The sequence below is a fragment of the Rhinolophus sinicus genome, chromosome 4, assembly GCF_057876585.1.
Source record: "Rhinolophus sinicus isolate RSI-liver-muscle chromosome 4, RSI-T2T, whole genome shotgun sequence".
Taxonomy (NCBI): domain Eukaryota; kingdom Metazoa; phylum Chordata; class Mammalia; order Chiroptera; family Rhinolophidae; genus Rhinolophus; species Rhinolophus sinicus.
The window spans coordinates 55,494,942-55,520,018 of NC_142504.1; the positions used below are offsets into that span (position 1 = coordinate 55,494,942).

At 42.4% G+C, this 25,077-nt stretch overlaps 1 protein-coding gene and 1 long non-coding RNA gene across 2 annotated transcripts in view; one reads left to right on the forward strand and one right to left on the reverse strand.

Moving 5' to 3' along the window:
• Positions 1-5,305: 5,305 nt before the first annotated feature.
• Positions 5,306-20,083, reverse strand: INHBA (inhibin subunit beta A). The gene is made up of 3 exons (XM_019757534.3): positions 18,630-20,083; positions 15,614-16,125; positions 5,306-6,369 (listed from the first exon to the last, which is right to left on the reverse strand). Exons 2-3 carry the CDS (start codon positions 15,999-16,001, stop codon positions 5,477-5,479), a joined length of 1,281 nt encoding a protein of 426 aa, XP_019613093.1. The 5' UTR covers positions 16,002-16,125; positions 18,630-20,083; the 3' UTR covers positions 5,306-5,476.
• The window catches only part of LOC141573181 (uncharacterized), a 197,527-nt gene continuing 181,852 nt past the window's right edge, over positions 9,403-25,077 (forward strand). The window contains exon 1 of the long non-coding RNA XR_012498847.2: positions 9,403-9,821. This is a non-coding gene — a long non-coding RNA (uncharacterized LOC141573181). The remainder of the gene's footprint in view (positions 9,822-25,077) is intronic.

Sequence of the window (25,077 nt, forward strand, 5' to 3'; positions counted from 1 at the left end):
AAAAATGGATATATGCTTGGTTCATATGGGCATTTACAGAATTTAGTTTCTAAAAAAAAGAAAAAAAGAACAGAAAGAAAGAAGAAAGAAACCTCTGAGGTGGGCAGATTAACTAGAGAAAAACCTATGAAAAACAAAAAAGTTGACTGATCAACTCATTCTTGGCTGTACTTCTGTGATTTCAAATTGGTCCTCTTGGTCCCAGTACTTTTCTTTCCTATGCATCTAGTTCCCTAGTTCTAGTTGCTGTGTGCAATTCCAGATTTCTAGCTAGAAAGGAAAGGAGGAAGAAAGAAGAAAGGAAGGAAGAAGGAGGGAGAAAGCCAGAAAGAAAAAAGTGGGAGGGATGGAGTGTCTATTGCATGTTACTTGTCACTACAGTTTGAGAAATGAGAAATTAACAAAAGGAACAAAATATAAATACTGCTGGTCCAAGCATCTGCAGCCCATTACAAACCTCTGCATAGTAATATGTATTCTTTTTCTATTGAGCTCTCATTCCAGCTTTTGTCTTTTCTCTCCCATTCAATCTGTTTCTCATACTCTCCCAGATAATTACAGTAGAAACAAAATTGTCACCCAGAAAAGGATGTAGCAATATGTGTGTGAAGTTGATCTTAGAAAACCAATAAGACATAAAATAAAAATAAAAAATAAATCCCAAACAGTTCTTTTTATTTAACATAAGGCCAAAGAAGCTATCAGGCGTTGCCGAATACTGTCCACTAACTGTACAAAATATTGACTGCATGCCTCGCAAACACCAAAATATCCGCTGGAATGCCATAGAAATAAATAACTTCTGCTATAAACACATGAAAACATATCAAACTGTTATCTCTTTAAACATATTGTAAATAAAAAAATTACCAGTACTTCTACACAATAAATATTAAGAAACCATTGACATAGTTGAAATGCACTCATATAAATTAACAACTTTAATTACATTAGCCAAACAGACATTGGTTAAAGAATTGCATGTAGTATGCCAAAAAAAACAAAATAAACAAAATAAAAACAAACAAACAACATCAACCACAGAACATAAAAACTTTAAAAACAAAACAAGCTTCAGATTATCTTGGCTTTCATAATTATATATTTCTTTTAAAGAAAAATATCAACCCATTGTCAATGCACTGTTTTTCAAAGCATTTAAATAGAGGGTAAAACCCATTGGAAATGGGTTAATACAGAAGAAATGATTAATACAGAAGAAACAATTCATTTTATGCATAAAAATAAATAATAATATAGCTGAGACATGTGGTTTGCTTCTGCTCTTGAAGATGTGAACAGCTTCCAAGCATTCATTTTCTCTGACCCATACAACAGCTTCTCAGTGATAAAAGGTTTAATTTAAACACATACAATGTCCACCCCCAAACCTTCTGTCCACATCTAAAAGTTTCATTTATTGTATAGGTTTTTAGGGTGATTAAGTTTTTCTTTACATTGGAAATGGAAGTTGCAAAAGGCCCACAGAAAATCATTTTTTTCAAGTGAACACAATAATTTGTACTAAGCTCAATACAACTGAGGCATTCTTCTCCTCCTCCTTCTCCTCCTCCTCCTCCTTCTTCTTTTCCTTTTTTTGGTTTGTTTGTTTTAGTCACCTCGAGGTCCAATCCCATGGAAGTGAAAAAAAAATTCCCTTGTTCTACATAAGAGGAGAATTCAGACATTCGCTTTGAAAACAGTGTGGAATCAATCTTAAATAAATATTAAATTGACTTGTCTTCAAGGACAAGAAAAATCCCAATTCAGTGTGCTGAAACTTGTCTTACTTTTTGGCAAAAGAAAAAAGTTCCAATCCAATCTATAAAACAGTTACTGTTATTAAAAGATATTTGGTGACAAATGCTTTTCAGCTTTTAAGATTGGTGTGGGTAGGTTTTTAAGAGCCCAGAAAATAGCTCTACAGAAAGAATAGAGAGGTGCTAAGATTAGATAGAGCCACCCTTGTTTCAAGGAAAACCTATTATGAAGAACCCAATATGGTAGAATTTGAAAGATTTTTCTTTTGGCCTCATGCTGCTACATGAAAAGTATTGGTTGTTCACAAGGCTGCATATGTTCCAAGGTTATTAAAGATAGTAGCAATTTATAATTCTATTTCAAGGACATATAAATTTAATGAAATAAGGTTAAAAGTTTGTAAATGTGTGATAGCCCAATCATTTAAATTAATTCAAATTAAATCATCCCATTAAAATGTTATCATATGGAATTTTATTTCGCCCTGCTTCTAATTACTGTCGCCACTAATCAAACTCCATCTTGCCCTAAATATGTTGAGGACTTAAAGGGCTTAAAAAGATGGCATGTATATTTGATACGACATACATGTGAGCGGTCTTTGTAACTTCTTGCTTTTTTTGGTGGCTTTGGCCATTTCTGCTATTGCATAGTGACCAAGCACTGGGTCCTCCACTCTGTTTTCGTAGATTGCACTATTAGGTCCAGTACCAAGTAAGACACAGTTCAAAAGTCCCTCAACATTTTTCATGAAAATTTGTAGAGTTGAACATCACCATCTACTCCTCTCTTTAAAATTTCCCTCACCACATCCAACTTCCCCACCTGCCTGATGTCCTGGTCAATGGTTAAGAGTGAGGAAGTAAGTTCCAATTTTGCATGGTCTCCGTCTTATACTTAGAATCCACTCTCTTGCAGTACATGTTGTGTTTCAAGCATAAGAAAGGGTGGACCTCTAGACTGTAATACGTATATCTGCCAGGTAATAACATTAAAGTGAATTGCCTACATGCTGCCTAGTGTTCTATTAATAGTATACGGATTTAGTACATTTCTCAAGAAGAGTTAAACCACCTTTTGTAACATTCGGTTTCTTACTGATATACTATTTTCCTACAATTAATTTTTTTAAATCTAAGAATTGACATAGTCTTGAAAGTTTCAATATTTTACAAAACATTAATGAATGTAATTTTCCCCAATTATTAGAATGTTTCAATTTTTGCAATCTTCAAACAAGTCAGTAAAAATAAGGCTCTGTATTTTAAAAAGCACATAAATGAATAACTTATAGCTGTTCTAGGCAAGCTAAATACTGTGAAATAAACTAGTAAAAATTTAGCTTTAAGCATGTACTTTGATATTTTTATAAAATGAAGAGGGTTTTTTTTGTTTGTTCTTTTTTTGTTCTTTTCTTAGTTTTCCATTTTGCATCTGAATCAATACATAGAAACTTTTACAACAAGAGTTTTGGAGGTAAATTATTAGGGATTTTTACTCCTGCCCCCATCCTTACCTCCTTTTTAAACTGTTGTCTTCCTTACTCCCACTCTCTTAACACTCTCCCCCAAATAATTTATCTTTTAACTAGTGACAACATTATTTAGCCTAGCTGTGCAGGTACTATTTCAATCAGGTCTCAATCATTAAAAAAAAAGAAAAAAATTCACCCAACATTTTTATTCTGGACTAAATTTAAAAATTTTTTTCTGAAAAAAATCTTCTGATTTAAGATTGATTCCAATAGATAACAAATAAAAATTGAAATAAAACAAAATCAGGCTAGAGCTTTGATGAACACGAGTTTCCTGTTTTTCCCTGCAGGGAATAACTTATAGGATAGGGGTGGGGAGCAAGGAAGACGAGTTAATTGGATCCCTGGACATTTAAAGAGGGTCTTGCTGAATATTCACTGGAATTTCCAGGCTGTTTCCCATCCAAATTGTTGAAATGTGCCCACCTAGTTAAGAGTAAAAGCAAAAACTATAGCCTATCCATCTTAAAAATACTGTGTTTTGCACACAAACATTCATTGCATTAACAACATTAAAAAATGACAGCCTGAAGTGCTTAAAATGTGTATGGACATGCTTTGATACATGTATACACACACAGATATGCATATGCACAAGCAATGTATATATACACATACAAGCATGTAGCATTTCATGAATTTGACTGAACATGATAGCCAACAGTGTACAACTACTGTACATCCAGTATGAAATGTCCTGTTTCGTGGATGTGAAAGGAGTCAAAAACCAAACTTCTCAGGTCTTTTCAGCCTGAACACAATCCACCCTACTCAACCGTGAATCCCAACCCCTGACTCATTGATGGTGAATGATACCAACCACAGACAGACTGTTTAAAGGCTCACACAAATGTCTTTGGTGTATGTGTCTATTTTTTAAGGTACAAAATAATAATAATAATTATAATTATAATAATAAAAATAGCTATTTTGTGTGCTGTAGCAGTTCTTTTATAGCTCACATTAAGTGCAGCTCTTAACCCCCCCACCCCCACCCAAAGAAAATACTTGTTAAATAAGGATTGGACAGGTCAAACACCATTGTAGTGCAAATAGTAAACGATTAAAAAAAAAACAAAAAAAAAAACATTTACAAAATATAGAAATGTTTGGATCCAACAGATGGACAAACATATTCCTTTCAAGTATCTCTCCTTGAAGAAAATAAAAATTAATCAGGTTACTTCCAATACAAAAAAGTCTCTCTTTTTGTTCTCTCTCAGGTAAACAGTTTCAAACCTATTAGGTTGCATAGTTCTAAGATCATAAGCACCTTAACGAAATGTAACTTTGTATTCTTTTTTCCTTGATCTTTCACTCTTCCCATTTTTGTTCTCAAATTTTTTATGTTGGCTTTTGTTGTTTTGTTTTTTGTCTTGTTTTGCTTTGTTTTGTTTTGTTGCGGGAGTGGTGCAGAAAAAGAAAGTGTGACCATCTGCACACTATTGTTCTTTTACCAGGACATGTACATATGTGGTGTGTAGAAATGCCTTTGTGTGTGTGTCTGTGTATGTGTGTGTGGTGTGAGTGTGTCTGTGTGTCTTTGGGGGGTGTGGTGTGTGTGTATATGTGTGGGGGAGTGTGTGGTGCGTTTGGGGGGAGTGTGTAGTGTGTGGGGGGAGGTGTGTGGTGTGTGTGCGTGTGCACTGATATACACAGAGAGAGGGTCACGCAGACATACCTTACGACCTGGGTAACTGGGTGGGAAAGTGCCTGTAACTGGCCCTTTCGAATTCATGGCTTTCTAGATGCTATTTGGGTTGTGCTAGCCCACAGTATCGCAGACTAGCCAAGGTGACGTTGAGGCTCACCCTGAAGGGGAACTGAATAGGAGAGGACAATACTCCTGTGTAAGCAACTGATATCATCACTTTGATATCAGAGGAAATGAAGGATACAACTTTCTCCCTTCCCCTCCCAACTTCTGTCTCCTTCACTGCGTCATCTCTGAGCCCTGGATAGGGAATTTTTCCACATCTTCCTTCATCTGTTTCAGGTTTTGTTTTTAGTTTTTGTTTTCAGGTTTTTTTTTTGTTTTGTTTTGTTTTGTTTTTTTGTTTTGTTTTGTTTTGTTAATTTATATTTTTCTGGTTGTTTAACTCAGAAACCTTAAACATTTCTTCATTTTGCCACTGTCCTCTCTGGACAACTCTTGTTCCTGTCCCCCCTGAGCTGGGCGCTCTAGGAGCAGCCACACTCCTCCACTATCATGTTCTGAATGTCTTTCTTGATGATGTTTTGCCCATCATCATAGTACAGCATGGACATGGGTCTCAGCTTGGTGGGCACACAGCATGACTTGAGGTTGGCGAAGGGGCTGTAACCCCGCATGCGGTAGTGGTTGATGACCGTCGAGTGAAAGGACAGCGACGACCCCGACGTGCCTGCTATATGGCTTGGGCACTCACCCTCACAGTAGTTGGCATGATAGCCAGAGGGAGCGATGATCCAGTCATTCCAGCCAATGTCCTTGAAACTAACAAAGAACTGTTTCTTACAGCAGATGTTGACCTTGCCGTCACACTCCAGGCCCCGCCGCCGCCGCCGATGAGGGTGGTCTTCGGACTGCCTGGCCTGCAGCATGAGAAAAGGTCGGTGGGACTGCTCCTTCTCCTCATCTCCTCCTGCCCCTCCTTCTCCTCCAGCCTTCTTCTTCCCTTCCCCCTCCTCTTCTTTCTTCTTTTTCTTGCCCAGCAGCACGAGGCTGGCACCAGTCTCATGGCACTGATCACAGGCAATCCGAACGTCCAGCGAGCTCTTGCCCTGGTCCAGCAAACGCTGGATGCTGCTGGAGACCGGGAAGATGTGCCAGGTGCTCTTCCGAGCGTCCACTGCCTTTTCCGATATCAACAGTTCACTCCTCCCCTCCATGAAGCCCACTGCCTCTGCCTCGTCCCCTGTGTCCACGCCGCCCTGCAGCTGCTTCTGCTGCTGAAAGAGATGGATTGTGACTTTGGTCCTGTTCCTGTTGGTCTTGGGGACTTTTAGGAAGAGCCAGACTTCTGCACGCTCCACCACTGACAGGTCACTGCCTTCTTTGGAAATCTCAAAGTGCAGCGTCTTCCTGGCTGTGCCTGCAGATGAAACACAGCACAAGAGAGAGCAGGGACACTCGTTAGTTCCTGTGTCGGCGAATTTCAGGTCATCGTGGAACCTGTTACAGACCATCTCGGATTAGGATCAACAAATTACCGCCCACGGGCCATCAGAATGGTTTTGACATTTTTAAATGGGTAAAGAAAAATAGTATTTTGTGATACATGAAAGTTACATGAAATTTGAACTTCAGCACCGGTATATAAGGTTTTATTGGACAACAGCTCTGCTCATCTCTTTACAGGTTGTCTAAGGGTGCTTTTGCACTTTAACATGGAATTGAGCAACTGCAACAGAGACTGGCCCATGAAGCCAAAATACTCATTCTCTGGCCCTTTACAAAAAACGTTGGTCAACTCTCTCTCTAGGAAACAGAGGGTCTACATCTGAGTGTGTGTGGGGGCCTAGGAGTTCTTCATCTGTTCACTAAGTGCTTAATCTCAGTTTCATCTTCTATAAAGTGGGACTGGCATAATGACATGTGACCCATCATCCCCTAGTTCAGAAAGATCCAATGGGATAACATAAATGAAAACACTGTAAGCTCTAGCAAGCTGTGGAAATGTTCTTCCCACACAAACATGCAAATAGACCCCCGCCCTGCCCAGTGCAGCTGTGTGGTATGCAGCCTCCTCCCTGGCCACAACCTGCTCCACTCCCCATCTCTTCTTTCCTGGATCACAGTATCAGCTTTCTCTTTAAGCTGCCTCTCCACCAGGAAGCCAAGCCCCTCTACAATAACTTCTCCACAAAAGGGGAAAGGAATCTTTCCCAAAGGCAGATCTGCTCATGTCACTCATTCTTTACAGTCCTTTACTGAGTTCCTGGTACTCTCAGTTTGAAACAGAAACTACCCAGGACATTGGGCTCTGCCTGAACTGCTCCTGCCTTCAGCCTCGGCTCCCTCCCTGTACCCCATCCTGTGGTCCATCCACATGGTGCTTGTTTGAGGTCGTAAGCATCCCACGCACTCTCACTTCTCCAGGCAGGGACACGTGCTGTCTGTCCTTTCTGCCTAGAACTCTCCTGCTCCCAACACACCACCCTCAGGTTTCAGATTGCAGATGGGATGACATCACTTACTCTGGATGCCGTCCTTAACCTCTCTTGCCATCCTAATTTAGGAAGTGAGGTCTGAGGTCCTATCTACCCTGTGCAGTGTCACAGCCCAGGGTTTATCAGAAAGCAGGCAATCGGTTGATTGCTTATAAACAAATGGAGGCATCCTTAACATTGACTTATATTAAGATTAAGATATCTCCCTCCTACCTCTGAGCCCCCCATTTTTGCCTCCTTCCTTTTATGCAGCTTAATGAGCACCAATTACAACAACTGCTGCCAAGAGAGGGGAATCCCTGCATTGGTTGGGCTATTGGGTTATGTGACCACTCAGTTCTTGGCTAACTCTAAAATTAGAAAGTTGTCTATTTCCTTCTCTTTCCATTAGCACTTGTATGTTTGTAAATACAAGTACTGTAAGCAGGTGTTCAGACTAGAATTCTTTGATCGATCAAATATTTTCCTACTTCTACTTTTACCACTTGGTATGAAACATACCCTTTTCTTGACCACCTCCTGCATGCACCTGCTTGAAATTGTCTGGCATACATGCTTTCCTATGTACAAATCGGAGAAAAATCTTAAAGCAGTTCATCTTGGAACTTACAACTCCCTAGGAGGGTCTCCCTGCCCGGATTTCTATAGCTAACGGAAATCCAGCCATACTTATCACTCTCCGCCCTGAGATGTTTACAGTACTATAAATTTTAGGCACAGTTTCAAGTTCTGTGCAGCAGAAGGCAGGCTTTTCTGTGCATTGTGCGCTATAGATCCTGTTCTTAATTTAACACACTCTGCACATTGTGATTATGATAGTGGTAAATTCACAAGGCCAGGGCCAAGGAGGGCTGCGTATGTATATGAAAGGCTCTCTGGCATCTTTGTATAAACTTGCTAGGACGCTGGCCGCGATGGTGGTGGTGAGGAGAGTTCCTTTGACCTCACGTCTCTGGCAGGAGTTGAAATGAATAATAAAGCTGGGTTTATGATTAGATCACCAGAGCAAGGAGCAGTTCGAGGGGGAAGCTCTTTTTCTAGGAAGGATGATGACTTTTTTACAAAATGTGAATCTAGTACTCCCAGTTGCTAAAAATGGGTGGTGGAGGGGGGAGGGACGGGGGCGGGGTTGTTCTTGTTTTTTTTTTAAGAAAGGGAACACAGACTCCAAGAAGGCCATCTTAATCATTTATATTTAAGAGGGCAATCAGGGCCGATTTTAAGGTGGTAGGGTCCTCCGAAGATCAAAGGAAAAGGCTGTCAAAGTCCCCCAGCTCCTGAAGATGGCAGCCAAGGAAAGCCTGCAAGCTCCTGCCGCTGAAGGCACCAGCTCCCTGTTGCTCTCCCTACTGCCCGTGGCAGGCCGTCTTCTGAAACCCTACACCTGCAGGATGCCATTCTGAAGATGGAGATATAGTAGCTGCTAAATTAGAGAAAACAGAGGGCACAAGGTTGTGCTTTGTTTTTCTAGGAAAGAGGATGAAAGTGGAGAATCTGACTTTTCCCCAGGATGGGAGAGCTGGGTTTCAGGTAACTCATTTCCACAGGTTCTGTTCTGCACTGCCCCATGATAGGAGGGGCTGAAGGTGAAGGGAGATGGTCCTCAGGTAAAAGGAGGAGACAGATGGCACTGCGGACCCACACACGTTGGACTTTCCATGAATAGAGTCCAGAGACCTCTACAGATGCTGGGGGGGTGGGGGATGAGGGAGGGCTAATTGGCAGACTTGAACCAGTGACAGCACATGCAAATTGCTTTTCTAAGGCCAGGAAGTCCCTTACTTCCAGTAACAGCCTACAGGACAGACCCTCATTTCACAAGAGCAGGTTTCTAATGCAGGAGATAGCCCCACCCCTTCTTCACAGGCAGCTGTACTTGGAAGCAAATGATTTAGTGTTCCTGAGAGAGGATTGTACAAAGAGAGCACTCATGGGGGGGGTGGGGGGGGGCTCAATCTGTCAGATGCTGTTATATTAGGATCAGAGAGTTATCATAAAATGACTTTCATCCCGGTCCTGGAAGATAATTAACTGTATGGCATCGCCCGGTACTGTGGAGAGGACTGGTGCTGATGTATGCATCCGTTTCATTATCTTGGCTGAGAGAAGTTCCCTGTATTCTCATCCATTGCTCAGTGCTGTTTCTCTCCCCCATAGTTCTGACATTTGGATTTTCCCTTTACTAATTGACATGCCTGTCGCCTCCTTCTCCTGGTGTCCATTTCTGGAACTGCTATTTGTATATTGCATGATATTTTTTCAGGCAAAAAGTAAAACTGAGATCCAATTTCATGAAAATGCTGTTGCCATAATACTCAGGAGAGCAGGGGGAACAGAGAGAATCAAGTCTTCCTAATGTCTACCTTATATGCAGGTACATTTTAAAAGTTCTATTGTATTCTGACTCTATTAAACACTGCATATTTTTTCTTTTTTTCTTTTACATTTAGCTTTCATTGCAGAAGGAGGTGGGGAGAATGAGACAACTAGAGCTGCGATGGAATTAATATTTACCAGGGCTGTAGGTTTCAGAAAAATATTACAACCCTCAAATTTCTTAGGTATGAAAAATTTAACTAGCCTCTTGATGCTATCCCCTTTATTTGTGTATTACCTGAGAGAGACTGTTATACTTCAGGGATGCTTTCGGGAAGCTCCATTCTTCAAATCTCTATGCATAACAATTTCAAAAGTGGAAGGAGGTTGCCTAAGGCTGAGGTGCTTAAGATCAATTACCAATCAGTTTTGGGTTTGACTTAAATACATCTCCTGCTGTAAGATCCTGAAATGGAAGCCTTCCCATGATGCTTTGTGAGCAGGTACAGCTCAGTTTCTACAGGTGCACACTGGGTTCCTACATTATTACCTATCTAACCAGATATAGTCAGTTGCTTTGCTAACCTTTCATTATCTTCTCTCTGATAATATTCTTTTCATTCTCTGTGCTATTTTTTCACTCCAGAGGTTTGTGAGCAATGCTTGTATCACCGCCTGCTCTGCCTGAGTAATTCACTGAGAAAGTGCCACGCAAACCCATGTGGGTGATAATATTTCATTACTTAAACCTCTGTGAGTTCAGTGGACACATACCAAAGGGAGAGAAAAGAGTGCATAAAATGGGTAGGAGGAATACATTTGCACCTTACAGGGAACACCTCTGAAATATTGCCAGGGAGGAGGGATTAGAAAGAGGAAAGACTGGAAGCTAAAAGTAAAAACACCTGAAAATAGATTGTCCTTTGCTTTTGGAATTTTGCAAATATTTGTAATAACTCAATCAAGAAAGCAGGCATGCCAAGAGTTAAGCAGCCAAGCCCCTCATTGCTCCCTTCCCCCACACCAGGGCGCTGCTCATGCTCCAAATCCAGCAACTCAGATTTGTGGGCGTACGAACATTTCCAATGAAATAAGAAATACTCACCGCGTTTCGTTTTTGTTTTGTTTTGTTTTCCTCATTGGGATCCTGCTTAAAGTATGCTGCCTTTCTACATATGGGTAATAGTTATGTCTCTGATGTTAATGTGGAAAGCCTTGTTGTTTATAGAGGATTTAAACTCATGGGGGGGGGGGGGAGCCTCACTGTGAAATGCTGCTGTTACTTTAATTTTCCATTCTTCACCAAGTTTTTTCACTGTGACTTGATATGGTATAGAAACTGATGGGAGCATACAAAGCTACCACTCACCACATGCGTGTTGTCGGAAGCACTAACTTTGCTGTTGGACTGCTTCCAGGGGTTTCTGCATAAGGCAGCAAGTGAGGTCATAAAGGCCATGCCTCCTTTTACCTATAGCACAGGGTCTCGCCTATAGTACAGCTTCAGGTTTGGTCATAAATTATTTTGATTGATTTTTTTTCAGCCTTAGTATCTTTTCTTAGGATCTGCTATGGAACTGTAAATGCTCAGCCACATTCCTGCATGTCTATTTAAATGGTGATGAAAACAAAAAGAGTTAAATATGTAGAGAGAAAGGGGTTTTAGGTTCCTAAAAGAAGTAGAAAAATTCTTAAGGTTTAACCCACAGACTTTCAGAGACTTCTCCCAAAGTTCCTGAGAACTTTTACACTTTTGATTTTGGATCTAGGAACCAACCAGTCAAGTATGAAGAATTCTGAACTATAGCTCAGAGAGCGTGCTCAAGTATATTTTAGCAAGAGGGCCAAGACAAATACATGTTTCTACAAAAAGTGTCTGGGAAGGTATTCCCAGTTCTCCAAATATTAAAACTGAATTTCTACCCTGACACCTCCCCCACTCCAATACACCTACTTTGTAGGCCCAAAGCACAATTCATCTCTTTTCACATAATTTCTCCACCATTTCTCTCCACACTCTGTTTGGAAACAAATACATCCTCTGAAGCTGTACACCACGTTCCCACAAGGCATTAAATAAATAGCCTTTTCCCTCCTTGTTTTCATTCACTTGTCATTTGTCGCTGGTGAAAAGCGTTGATAAGACAGGCAAAATGGGCAAAAAAAATCAGGGGAGATGGAAGACGTTTCTGTAAAAGTCCAGGCAGCCATATTAGGGGGAGATGTGTGAGCGAATCAGGACTGCTGATGATTCATGGTCACATTTCTCCACACACTGTTTTGTTTGCTTCTAAAATTTATCATTCCTATCTTCCACGGAGCTAGGGAAAGTTCACATGTATCACTAGCACTAGCATTCTCATTTCCTTTCCTTCTGTCTCCTTTAATGCATTATAGGTAGTCGTGTTAGTCCCATCCCATAAAATCCTAACTTTATCTGGAGGATGAGAGGAAGAAGGCAGAAACTGATAATCACTAAGATTAGGGCGCTACAGACTGGGGCTTCCAGTAGGTGAAATTATGTTTCCCTAGAAGATTAACTGGTAAGGAGCAAATGCCTTTGGAATGCGCCCTCTTGTGGGCGATCATTTCCCATTCTTCAGAGAAGAAAGTGTAAGACAACCTTCAGTGAAGTGTAATTCAAAGAAAAGTTCAGAAAGCTGGAGTGGAATGCTGGGAGTCAACTCCATCTCAAGATGGCTTTCTTGAGGTAGGGGAGATAGCCATTCAAGCAAGCCTTCTTAGGCCCCTGTTTGGGAAATGTACATTTCTAACTCAAATCTTCCGTAACTAGACTCTCCAAAAGGGGAGAGTTATGCGTTGCTTTCAACATCACCTAGGCTATGTGAGCATTTTCCAATTCTTAATGTTTAATTTCTTTTTCTTCAGCAAGTTCTATCAATTGCCAACTTATTTACCAGAATCAGGATATAAATTTGGCAGCATATGAAGACTCAGCAATATATTGTCATTGTACATTGACTGACCAGCTATTGTTACAAATCAAAATAAGATAAAATAAGATATAGCAGTCAAGACCACTGATTTTAGCTTCAGTGACAATTGCAGTGCGAGTTGGCTTGACTCTGCCGGTTCCTTCTGACTTTTCTTTACGGTCTTAGGTAAACACAGAGGATTCTGTGCTGGCCATACAAAGAATGCAGTAAACTTGGTGAGCAATCTTGGGTGACATAAATGAAAAAAAAGTCATTTTTTGTTTGTTGGAATAAATTTCAGAGAGCTTGAGAGTGATTCCTTGCTATTTAGTCAATAACAACTCCTGTCAGTTTTACAAAGATGGGGCACTTTCCACTTGAGCAAAATGGGACCGGCTCAGTTCAAAGAGTTCTAGGCTCTTGAGCTTTTGCAGTCCCTCAACTGCTGTGGCCATGTCTTGACTTTATTCAACCATCATGGGACTAGAGGTGAAAATTAAACATGAATCCCCAACTGAGGAATCTTGAAGTTGAAAGGTGCGTCTCTGGGTATGCATCTGTGGCACGCATGCAGGTGACACTTATCAACTGGAGTCTATGCTGTATAAAATAGTTTATAAAGAAAAGAAAAATGAATGCCCTTTGCTATCCTCCAAAAATCTTGATATTGGACATAGTCTGAATTTTATTAAGATTGAATTATTCCAAAAACAACAAGACATTTTTATATACTCCCTATGATCATTCAGATGATAAATTTCTTCCCCAGGAAAATAGCAGCAAAATACTCCCATAGTACTCTACTTAGAGAGTACTATAGCAATCACTAAATCTATGAAATTATATAAATCAACTTGAAGTTGGTGCGTGAATCTTCTCAGGTGAGCAAAATAAGCCAGGGTAATAAACCTTTTGTAAGAATCCAGCAGCTCACCCAAAGTCAAGTTGTAAACTCAACCACAAGGAGCTTTCCATTATAAACCTTCAACTTTAGTCAACATGTGAGTCAAATGAATTACCTTTTTAAAAAGTAGCTCAATATCTTTCAAGGTAAACACTTAACAGAAAAGTTTTAACAAATGACTAGATTTCATATAATTGAGAAAAAGACTGGCATTGAGATGCAGGCACTGAGTAAGAAAAACGGAAAAGGTCCAATTCTTTCCTGCAGAATCTCCCATGCCAAGAGAGTAGTTTGCTATACAAGACAGATTAAGTGGAAAGCAGGCATATTGCTAGGGTCAGGTGTATGTTAAACGTGGCCAAAGGCACAGATAGGTGTACTTAGTCATATGCTGTGGTAGAGCCAATTGAGGAGCTGCAATGAAAGCTATCATGTGTGGCAACTGGCATATAAAAACATATAGAGGGTCCCTTTGTGTCAGGACAGAGCAGGCCTCTCCACGGCTTCTATCCATTGCCTGTGCAGGACCCAATGTCATCAGGCACTATCTTTCCCACCTTGCCATCAGCAAAGGTTGAGAAAAATTGGGAGGCAACTTGAAAACTCCTGACTTTTTTCCTTAAAAAGTTTCAAAAGATAAAGTTATAATTATCATGTCCTTTGGGGTGTATCAAGAGTGTTAGGGAAAGAAAGTTAAGAACTTCTTTAAAAGGAAGAACCTGCTGGGGAGATAGCTAAACTGTCCTGCCAGGAAGCTTGCAGGACCCCAGGGCTTCTCCTTCAGAGAGAAGCCAGCAGGATAGCTGCTCCCCCAAAAGGATGCCCAGGTCTTGGAAGGTCCTCTTGAAAACAGAACATCTGAGTCAACAGGTTTTCAGGATTGGAAATTCTGAGTATTGCCTGTATTGTTTATACTGCTGCCGCAGGAAACTTTTAAACAGAAATGCTGGGAGCCCCTGCATATACTTTACTGGCCATATTCTCTACCAAACAAAACAATGGCACTCCTTTCTAATCGACCTGGCAAGTGATATGATTCCTTAGCCTGGCAGTACCATGAAAGTAACACGGTATTAACACATCTGTGTGCCTGGGCGTGCATAGGCTTGTAGAGATGCAAAAGGATCTGTGTCACATAACTGTAAAAATAACCTGGTCCCAGGTCTCCGCCTCCACTTTTGACAGGTATTTTCTATTCAGCAACAGGTTAGTGTGGTCCTGAGCCAACGATTAGAATCTATTTATTAAAGTTCTTCCTCTTAGGATTGAGTGAGAGTTCAGTGTAGTATCTGAGAGCACTTTGTCAAGGTTGCATTCCTTGGCAGAGAGCTCTTAGTAACTTTACAGAGAACAAAACTCTTTTTTTTCTCTCGGTTCAGAGAGCAAAAGTCAGTGTTCCAAAAGTAGCTGCTGGTTCAATGTCAGCTGTCTCCCAAAGTCGCTTTTTACTGCCCAGAATGAGATGCCTGTGCTCTTCGCCTTTCTAAAGGTAAAAATGACAGTCACTAATAATGTGCCCTGCTTCTCTGATGTGGCCCCTGAATGGACTTTTAAACAGAAGGTTTGTTTAAGACAATGACTGCCTCTGTGCCATTCCACCCCGCCCCCCATAAACTTGGGATGGGGTCCGGAAGCCTCCCTGGCTCCCCCAGGTCCCCTTGCACCCGAACATGCCCCGCCTTTCATCAGGCTGCTCAGACCAGGTCTCACAGGCAGGGCGAGGGAGACTCTCTCACAGAATGGCTTTCAGCTCCAGACTGGCCCTAGAGCTTCCTCCGATGACCCGCGGAGTTCAGCAAGTGGAAGCTAGCCACCTACAGCTAGGGCTCAACCACAAGTCCCTTTCTCAGTCCTCTCCCGCTCTCCGGCCTCCCCTCCGCCCGCCCGCCACCGCCCGCCACCGTCACCTAATAACTGCTGACCCTCCCAGGCAGTTTACAGCTGGAGGGAAAGAAGTTGCTCCGAGGACTGTCAGAGAAACACATCTCCACCCCCCGTGCCCGCACCCACCTGATTCCGCGAACGTGATGATCTCCGAGGTCTGCTCCATCAGTTCATTCATTTCTGCCCTCCTTCCGATGTCATCCTCTATCTCCACGTACCCGTTTTCCCCCACTTTGCCCACATGGAGCTTTCTGATAGCGTTCAGAAGCGCCGCCTTGGGCACCGGCTGCGTGACCTCGGGTCTCTTCTTCAAGTGCAGCATGTTTAAAATGTGCTTTTTGACGGCCTCCACCATCTCCGGCTGAGCGTTGGGTACATCCTTGGGGAGGGTGGTCAGCGCACAGGACGGGCAGGCGAGGTCCCCACTGTGCCCCTCGGATCCCGGGGTGGGGGAACTCCTCACTATAATCCAGCAACTCGCCAACAAAAATCCTCGCAGCCAAAGCAAGGGCATCCTGGCAGCAAAAGTTGTTGTGGTTGCCTTTTAGGAGGCCCTGCTTCCCCCCTCCCCTTACGCACAGGTTTTTTGTTTGGTTTGTTTTGGTTTGGTTTTTTCCTTCTCCTCTTCAGCAAATTCTCTGGAACAAGAACAAAAAGTTTTCTGTGAAGTTTTCTTTGCAGGTTCCCTCTCTGAATGCAGTCAGTGCTGTAGGTTTGTGGCTGTCAGGGAGGAGAGTTCTGACTGTCTCGGAGTAAGAGAGAAGGAGGGAGGGAGGGAGAGAGGGAGGGAGAGAGGGAGGGAGGGAGGGAAAGACAGGGTGGGGGGGAGACAGAGACAGAGAGAGGATGGGAGGGAGAGAGACAGGGAGAGAGAAGAGAGGGGGACAGAAGAGAGAGGGAGAGAAGGGGGGAGAGGGAGAGAGGGAGGGAGAGAGGGAGAAAGAAAGGGAGAGAGGGAGAGAGAGAGAGAACGATTGGCCCTAAGTGAGTGAGTGAATGGGAGAGGGAGGGAGTTTGTGAGTAAAGGCTGTCATTAGGAAGGGGAGGGACAGCCCGTTTTCTGACAGGCTGCTTTCCTTCTGCTCACTGCTCCTTCACACACACCTCTCTTCAAATATCACCATTCTCGGGAGTTCTACTTTCCCTTCTGAAAGAAATCCTCCTAATTCTGTTCTACTTCCTTTTTTTTTTTTTTTTCTTCTTTGCCCAGTCCCCTTGCTTCACCTTCTTCCTCTTTTGGAGGGGAAAGAAAAACCCCAAGTAAATGCACTGTCTCAATCCTCAGGGATGACTTGATTGAAACAGTCTGCCCCCACCCCTCCAACTCCTCCAGCTACAGCCCTAAGGGATTCAGAGCCCACAGGCTGGTAAGGTGGGGCTCAGGGTCCCAGAGGTCTGGGGATAGGTAGGGAAGGTTGGAAAGAGCGCCTAGAGGCCAACAGTGCTGCAGGGGCCAGTCAATTGTTCTGACCTGAGGGAATCCTGCAGGTCTTCCGTTTCCCCATTCATTCATATTTAAATGTCCAGGGCCGTCTACACTGGCAGGCATCTGAGGGGAGTGCAATAGAACTTTTGTTTGGGGTCATATAATACACTCTACTTTTCCCAACTGCAAAATGCCACTGGGCACTGAAAGATCCACAGGCAGGGAGGCAGCATTTTACAGGCTCAGGACACAGGAAGCCTTTCCCTCTCCCTAGTCACTACCACCTCCTGCTCTGCACATACACATTCACACTGACGAATTACAGCCAGCCACCACTTGCCCTGACTTCACAGATAAAATGCAAAATTCACATGCCCTTTCCCACATTATTTTACACAGTGTGCTCCTATGACTTGAATAACTGGTCCTATGGGAAAATAATCTCTAAAATATTTTGGCAAATTATTTTTTCTGTCATGTGGGTAGTTTTTTCAGCCTACCCCTACCCCATTCTGGACCACTGTGCTCAAGGACTGATCCCTTGATGGCTTCCTTCAAAGAACAGCACAGATGAAATCATCGTGGATTTCAGTGTTCACAGAAAAAGAAAAATGTGAATTTTTAAACAATGCCTGAGGTTTTTTTTAATTCTCCTCCCTTCCCCCCCCCCAGCCCCCTTTTTCATTTTGTCTTATTGCTTTTATCTTGCAGAAGTATCTTTAAGAGGTCCATCTGTTAAAGCTTTCCTTCCCTCTGGGTTTCTTTCCCACACATAAGCCCTCTTAGTTTCTGTAGATATAGTCAGCTTATATCTGACACCTAGTGTGTTCAGAGCATTATAGTCAAGCAATACAGTTTGGGGTGGGGAGGGAGTTAATAAACGTCATCACTACAAGCACAAGATGTGAGTGCAGGGGAGGAGGGTGAGAAAATTGTGACACTAAATTAAAATTATAGTTTGCACAGGTAACAATGCTTTTCTGAATTGGATACATTGTCCCCCTTTCCCAAAACAACTACTTGCAAGACTTCCTGTGTTACAAGCCATCTATCACCTTCAGGGTTTCACCTCCAGGAATATCATTTACTCTGCTATTATTGTTAAGACTGTGTCAATGTTCCCTAAAAAGTCTCATTTTTTTAGTGGGGGATGGTGAAAGAGAATGGGGAAGGGGGGCGTTATAATTGTTCAATAGATTGTCTTTGAAATATAATACTTAACATAATCTAGCTATTTGGCATCACACATACAGTATCCAAAGCATTTTGTAGTCCAATTAAGTTTTACAAGAGAGTCTGAAATAGAACTAAAAGTTTAATGACTCCAAACAACTCAAGAGCCCTAATAGTAGCATTTAGATAAGTGCAACTTATCAGTATGTGGATTCTATGTTCCCTAAATTTATGTGTGTATTCCCTAAATTTCCTGTTTGTGTGTTCCCTAAATTTACTGTTTGTGAATGTAACTAGAAAAAAAACAACAAAAAAAAACAGCTTTCTCTTTAGCATATGTACTTGTATCTATATGCTGAATGGGTTGCATAAACACATAATCTATTTGCATGCTCTACTGTTAAAAGCTGTATTAACCTGCCTGAATAATATTAAAAGGTACAAATCACACAATACAGGAAAGTGCCAGTAAGTTGCAAATGTCTCCTAACCATTCTGACCATGAATGTGTAAATAGCTCACAGTAAGAATTAAAAGCATTACCTTCCCGTTGCTCTCTCTTTCACCAGCAGCTTCTTGTATCATGTGGTCAGAGCTGTCCGAGTTCCTCTTCATGGTACTGGCACTGTGAAGTTTTATACTGTACTACTTACTTGTACACTCATGCGTTGGTACCACTCAAACAGAGGAGGGCTGGGGCTTTGTTTAGGATTGGTTAGAATCAGCATGACATCAGCAGATGACTGGTTTTTCCAGTGTGAGACATATTTCATAATCATTATCTAATGGAAAGCCATTCTCAGCTGCTGTGACATTACTGGGTGATCACTGAGCCAGTTAAACCTCTAACTGACTAGACTGCCTTTTAGAAAAAACTGGAATTGAACAGCTATATCTCATTGAGTGTCCAATTTCCAACTTTTCTTTTACTATTTGCACACACACTTCTCATTATATTCAGGTTCAGTTTTATTCTTCACATAAAACATCTGTTACTTCATGAAGTTGCCTGTATTTGCAAAGTATTTTATTGCTTCTTACAGGCAAGAAAATCCACAGTGCTCTTTATAGGGATTCTAATTATACTTTTAAAAATAAGATATTTCATTGAGAAAAAAATAGGAAAATATGTATATCTATATGATGATGATCTCCCCTCCCCTGAGTTACACTATTATTTTACATCTTGAAATTGAATGCCTGCTTCATAAATCATTTATCACCAAGAACTTTGGAAATAGTCATTCTCTTCAAGTGAACCTTATAAGTATCCTTCCCAGTTCTTTAGAATCCCAATCTAACTAGGAAAAAAAGAAGCAAAAAACAAACAAAACCTCTCATACATCGTTCTTTATCAGAATTTCAAGTCCTATGATTTCTAAATTGTTACAATTTCTAAATAACATGAGATTAATGAAAAGAAGTGAGCATTCCTTCAAATAGGGGTTAAATTGGTCAGGGTTTTCTTGGCGGGGTTGGGGGGCTATTAGCAAGTCTGGGAAATAACACAGGGGGAAGGACTCTTCAGACAAGGATGGTGAAGCTTAGTTTGGAGTATACCTACAGCATAAGCTGGATCCTCACAAGTTGAATAAAATGTGCAAAATTGTTTGGAACTAATGAAAGCCATATGACCAGATATGTTGTTCTGTATGCAAGATTTAACATGCATAAAATAAACTTTTCACTGTGCCCACAAGCAAAATATGGAGCCTCTGGCCTCCTGATGTGTAGTTTAGGCAGGTTCGTTTAGGACACCAAAAGTTTTCTGTGTAAGAGGGTTTGCCTTGGCTAAACACAGAGAAAATGTGGATGCCTAACTGTATATGAGGGTGGAGAGCCTTCTAAGTACTGTATATGCAGAAATGAAGTAGGAAATTAAATCATTAGGTTGTAGAGGAACAGAAGGAATCTGAGAGGGAAAGACAGAAACAGGATCAGCGTTGGTTAACTGCATACTTGACCATCAGTTTAGAATTGGGTGGACTCAGAGTCTTTGTAAGAAAGGAATTTCCCCACCCTATTTGATGAGCCCCCCCCCCCCAGCAATGGCCTCCAGGGCATCTCATCTCATCTCCTCCCCCATGCATGAACCCTAGTGTCCTAGAAATGCCACTGTATGTATGAGTTTGGGGGCACACAACCAACAAGGATGGAGATCCGGGTCCCACTGCTTACTAACCATGTAACGTCAGGCCTCGGTGTTCTCATCTGTAAAGTGGGATCCATTTCTGAGATACCTATCTAAACATTTATGTCACAGGATTCTACAGCTCCCGGATTAGAGAAGCCACCCTAAATGTGCGACTCAGACCGGGTGTGCCATCAGATGCCCACCTGCCAGGTCTGCCCACCAGCTGTGATGTAGTTCTCTACCTGAATCCCCAAGCTCAGAGCTGAGACACACTGGAAATGCCTCCTCACTCAGTGGAAATTAAGATGGGGGTGGTAGAGGAAGCAGGAAGGTTAAAATAACTTCAGTCGAACATTCTGGACTGGGAGTGCTCTTTTCCCTTCCCAACTTCAGATCCGGGGGGGAGCACATTAGCCCAGCTCCCGACCAGCATCTCCCTATCCTCGTTCGGTCGGTTTCTCTTTCACTTCCTGCCCCTCCCCCAGCAGCTCCCACCCCGGCCCTGCGCCCGGCTGCTCTGCTGCCACCGTACCTTGAGCAGCACCTGCTGGCAGCTCGCAGGGATCACGCCGGAACGCGACCGCCAGGCCCTGCACAGCGGCCGCCTCTATTTTTACCCAGAGCACCAGCAAGGGCAACTGTTTCCAGAGCAGCTTTTTATTCTTTCCCCCTTTGGCAGCTAAAGAATTCAGAGAGCGGGAGGAAAAAAATCACTGTTCTGTGAGTGTAGCTGGGAATCTCTGAAACGGCCCTCGGTGCCAGGGCCAAGAGCGCAGCCAGTCTCAGGGACCCACTGGGGACCTGCGGGCCGGCTGCGGGGCGGACTGAGGCACGCCGGGGGCGTTGACGCCGCAAGAGCCGCCCCCTTCCCGCTGGGGGCGCTGAGTCCTACCGGCTACTGCGCTAGCACAGCGGCCTGCTGCCCTCCGGTTTTCCGCATAGTGCAGGCGGAGGGATTGACCCGCCACTTCTCAAAGCTACCAGCTTCTCGCTGGAGCATTTGCAGGGCTCTGTTCTCGCCTAGAGGAGCTGCCCCTGGAGAACCCGGCAAAGCAGCCTGCTGCTACAAGGAGCAGGGAGGGAAACTGTGGTACCTTATTTTACTGTAATTGCAAAAGGCACGATGTGCCAGAGATGTATATTTAGAAGTTGTATGTTTCTACTTTTATGTAAATGGCACAATTAGGGCCTGCCTTGCTGCTGCTAACTCCAGGGCTTGTGCCTTGCTGCAGAGCTGTTGTTTTCAATCACAGTTAGTGAGCTGGTCAAAAACAAAGTTCATTTAAGGATAAGAGCTCAATGGTGCAACTAGGGGAGAGACCAGCGTCCCCGTGCCTCCCTGTGGCCATCGGTGACACACACCTTAGGGCAAGTCTAACCTATAGTGGTGTTTACTATGGCAGTAGCTGTCCCCCTGTGGAGTTGGCATGGAGCAAGAAGTGAGCATGTTTATTTTTCTTCTCAAGCAAACCGTATGTCCTTCAGCTTCCATCCATGCTATTAATTTGGCATCTTTGCTCACTACTTCTGGAACAAGGAGACAGCCCTAGAAAAGGAGGTTGTTTTCATGGCTCTGTTATTTTAGCTGCAGCTCATGCATTGCTGTTATTCACTGAAAAATACACGCCGGGAGACGTGAACAACCCTAGCAAGTGACTGGGAAATTGTCCTCTGATTCAGCTGAAATGGCACGAGTCTGGGTGTTCAGAGCACGGACTAGCCTGCTGACAACTCAGGGTGTTTGAGTTCCTTCTTATGAAAAATCTGTTTCCAAAAAAGCATGATTTCTGGTTCATACTGTCTGGGAAACTGAACATAAAACGTGACTATGGAGAGAAATCAAAAGGACTCGAGGTGTTCACAACAGCTGACATGTTATTCTGGGCTCAAGGCAGGAAAACCTTGCGGAGTTGAGGGGCGGTGACTCCTTTGGGAGGCAGCTCAGAATCCAGAAAATCTGAGCAGTATCAGAGTGGTATCTGCTGCAGTGAGATTTCAGGAATCTCCTCAGATGGTTTAGGCTGATAAGGGATTGGCAAATCCTGCCTGTTCACTGGACAGCAAGAGCTAGCCCATCACTTGGGCTGGACATTAGGTAGAGAGATTTGGGACAAAGAAGGGCCAGCATGTAATATTCAAAATTGAACTGAGAAGCTGTTTGCTTTTAAGTTAAATCAATAAATGAATAGAGAGAGAAAGAGAGATTAAAATTCTTCCAGAATTCATTAGAAACCAAGTCAGAAATAGTTAATCCAAACTGTCTTCCTAAGCACATTTCTTTGAGAATACTACATTTCTCTGAGTATGCCACAAGGTCTTGTGCTATGTATGTGTGCTGTGTGTTCAGAGTATTTGGAATTGCCTTTTCTGAACAGAGGGAACCCAGAGGCTAGAACTAAAATGATTAGGGAAAGAATACAAAAAGTAAGTAAACTGTTATCCTTCAGTCTAGAGCAGTGTTTCTCAACAAGGGTGATTTTGCTTCCCAGGAGACATTCAGCAATGTCTGAAGACCTGTTGGCCTGGCAAAACAGGATGGGGTGGGGGGTTGGCGCTAATGGCATCCAGTGGGTAGAGGCCAGGGATGCTGCTACACATCCTACAATGCACAGGACAGCGCACACAACAGAGAAAATGTTGCTTGTTCCACAGTTGAGAAACCCTGATTTAGAGTTATACATTTAAGTTTCATCTAATTCCCTTCCCATGAATGCCCCAAGAGGCCTTGACAACTATGCAAAATATTCATAATCCTAATGATTCTGCCTCCACATGTGTCTTGTGCTTCCTGATTAATGGAGGCCCACACCACCAGCAAAACGAACACAGTAAGAGCACCTCTTCGGCAACGTTGCTGTTGTCCCAACCAACTTTCCAGTGTGGCAGTCAGTAGGTTTCCTGCTGGCTTTGTGTTCTATCCAAATGCAGAATCTTGGTGATCAACAACAAAATGAGATGAGCTGGCCCACACCCAAGTTGTCGGGAGGCAACAGACTCATGGAAAAGAGTAAGTGAATGAGGAATTGAGTTATTCACTTTAGCAATTCAGTATCTGATAAATCTATGCAATAGAGAATTCCCCGAAGTAAAATTCACAAAAAGTGAGATTACCATGCCTTTCTCCCAGAGCAAGTGAATATGATGTAGCTTGATTTTATCTGTTTAATATGTTAGGGGAATGACACACAATCAATATCCAAAGAGATAAAACAGAGCGCTTTGCTAAATCCTAATGCATTTTCCAAGCAAGATTATATTCTCCAAACTTTCTCTTTAAAAGGAAGTGGTATGACTGTTGAAAGAAGACCATGCCTCTTCAGATGTTGCTCTCCTGTAAGTCCTAGAGAAACTATTATGAAGGACCCCACATCATGGAAAACAATAATAATAATCAACAAATGTTGGTGAAACACACAAAAGAGAATTTGCCTGGATCACTAGCTTAGGTATGACATGCCATCCCCTGCATGCTGAGACCAACTCCCCTGAGTCATCACTTACTCTCAGTGACCTGTATCGTCCAGAAGGAGAGGGTCGGTCAGAGCCTGTTGTAAGATGAAGGGAACCATGAGGGGAATGTCTTAGAAACTCTGACGCCGTCTCATCGACTCCAGCATGTGAATCAGTCTCCTCAGGTAAATGGTCATTTTGGAACCAAAGACCTGATCAACTTCCAAATGATTCAGAAATGCCTGGATTTCCTCCCAAGAAGTAACTAGTTAGTACTTGTGAAAAACTCAGTACATAGAGAGAAATCATCATTTATAACCTCTATAGAAAAACATATACTGAAAAAAACAACAGTAACACTAACTCAAATGAATAACTACACCCCCAAAGTCCTTCCTGGCCAACATATATTTTGAAGTTGATTATCATAGCTCAGTTCTGATCTAATCAGGAAACATCTGCCACAGCAGTTGATCTTCCTGTTGCCCAGAAGATTATGAGAAGTACTCACAAAAGAACATATAACAGCTGTTGCAATAGTTTTTCTCACCTGGATCCCCTCGGGTAATAAGTTCCATGTTGCTGACTTAAGGACATATAGGTTTAACATCCAGATTCCACTGGGCTTAGATAAGAGAACAGGAATCCAGTTTCGCCTGTCCACAAAGGTATCTCACAACCTGTTCCCAAATTATAGCTTTAGAGGGGAAGACAGAATAGGCTGGGGACAGGCCTGGGGATTTTTTGTTTTGTTTTGTTTTGTTTTATTTTTTATTGGTGAGTTGCTGCCTCCCTCATGTGCTGATAGAGAGTCCAAAGGTTCTACCCTCTGTTACAGCATCTCACACACTGGAACGCCTGTGTACTTCCATGGGCACTGACAGTGTGCTCTGGCAGTGGCTCAGCTAGGTTAGCAAATATTTCCAGGTGCCCCACTCTAATTTTAGGAAGGTCAAGTTTGCAAAGGTGAAAATGCAAGCAGGACTTCTGTTAGTTTTTATCAGTTTGGAAAAGCAAACTAATTAAGCACAATATTCTGAGTGTTTAACTGGAACCACTGGATTCTACAGCTAGTCTTGAACTTTCAGAAAATAATTTATGGCCGCAGCTCCTTTTCTTAATACGCACTGAGTTTTTCTTTAAAGATGAGATAGAATGATGAATGAAGGAAGAGCCATTCTATTAGAAGGAAAAATCTTCAGAAAACCTCTCTCCCAAAGGCCAGGGGTTAATTTATGATGACTTAATAAACAGGGGCAGAAAGCCAATCATGTCATTTTGGCCAATTCCAACATCATTTAACTATGAAATGAGAATAATTAAAGCGGTGCTCCCTGTAGAAAAGAGTTCAACCAATAAGTTCCCCAAATTTCAAGGAGCTTTTGTTTTATTAGATGCTATTAGCTT

What these genes read in the sequence shown, in the direction of transcription:
- INHBA (XM_019757534.3), bottom strand. Translation starts at nt 16,001, where the DNA reads ATGCCCTTGCTTTGGCTGCGAGGATTTTTGTTGGCGAGTTGCTGGATT. An exon ending in CATCACGTTCGCGGAATCAG is followed by an intron (nt 6,370 to 15,613) that starts GTGGGTGCGGGC and finishes TTTCATCTGCAG; the next exon opens with GCACAGCCAGGAAGACGCTG.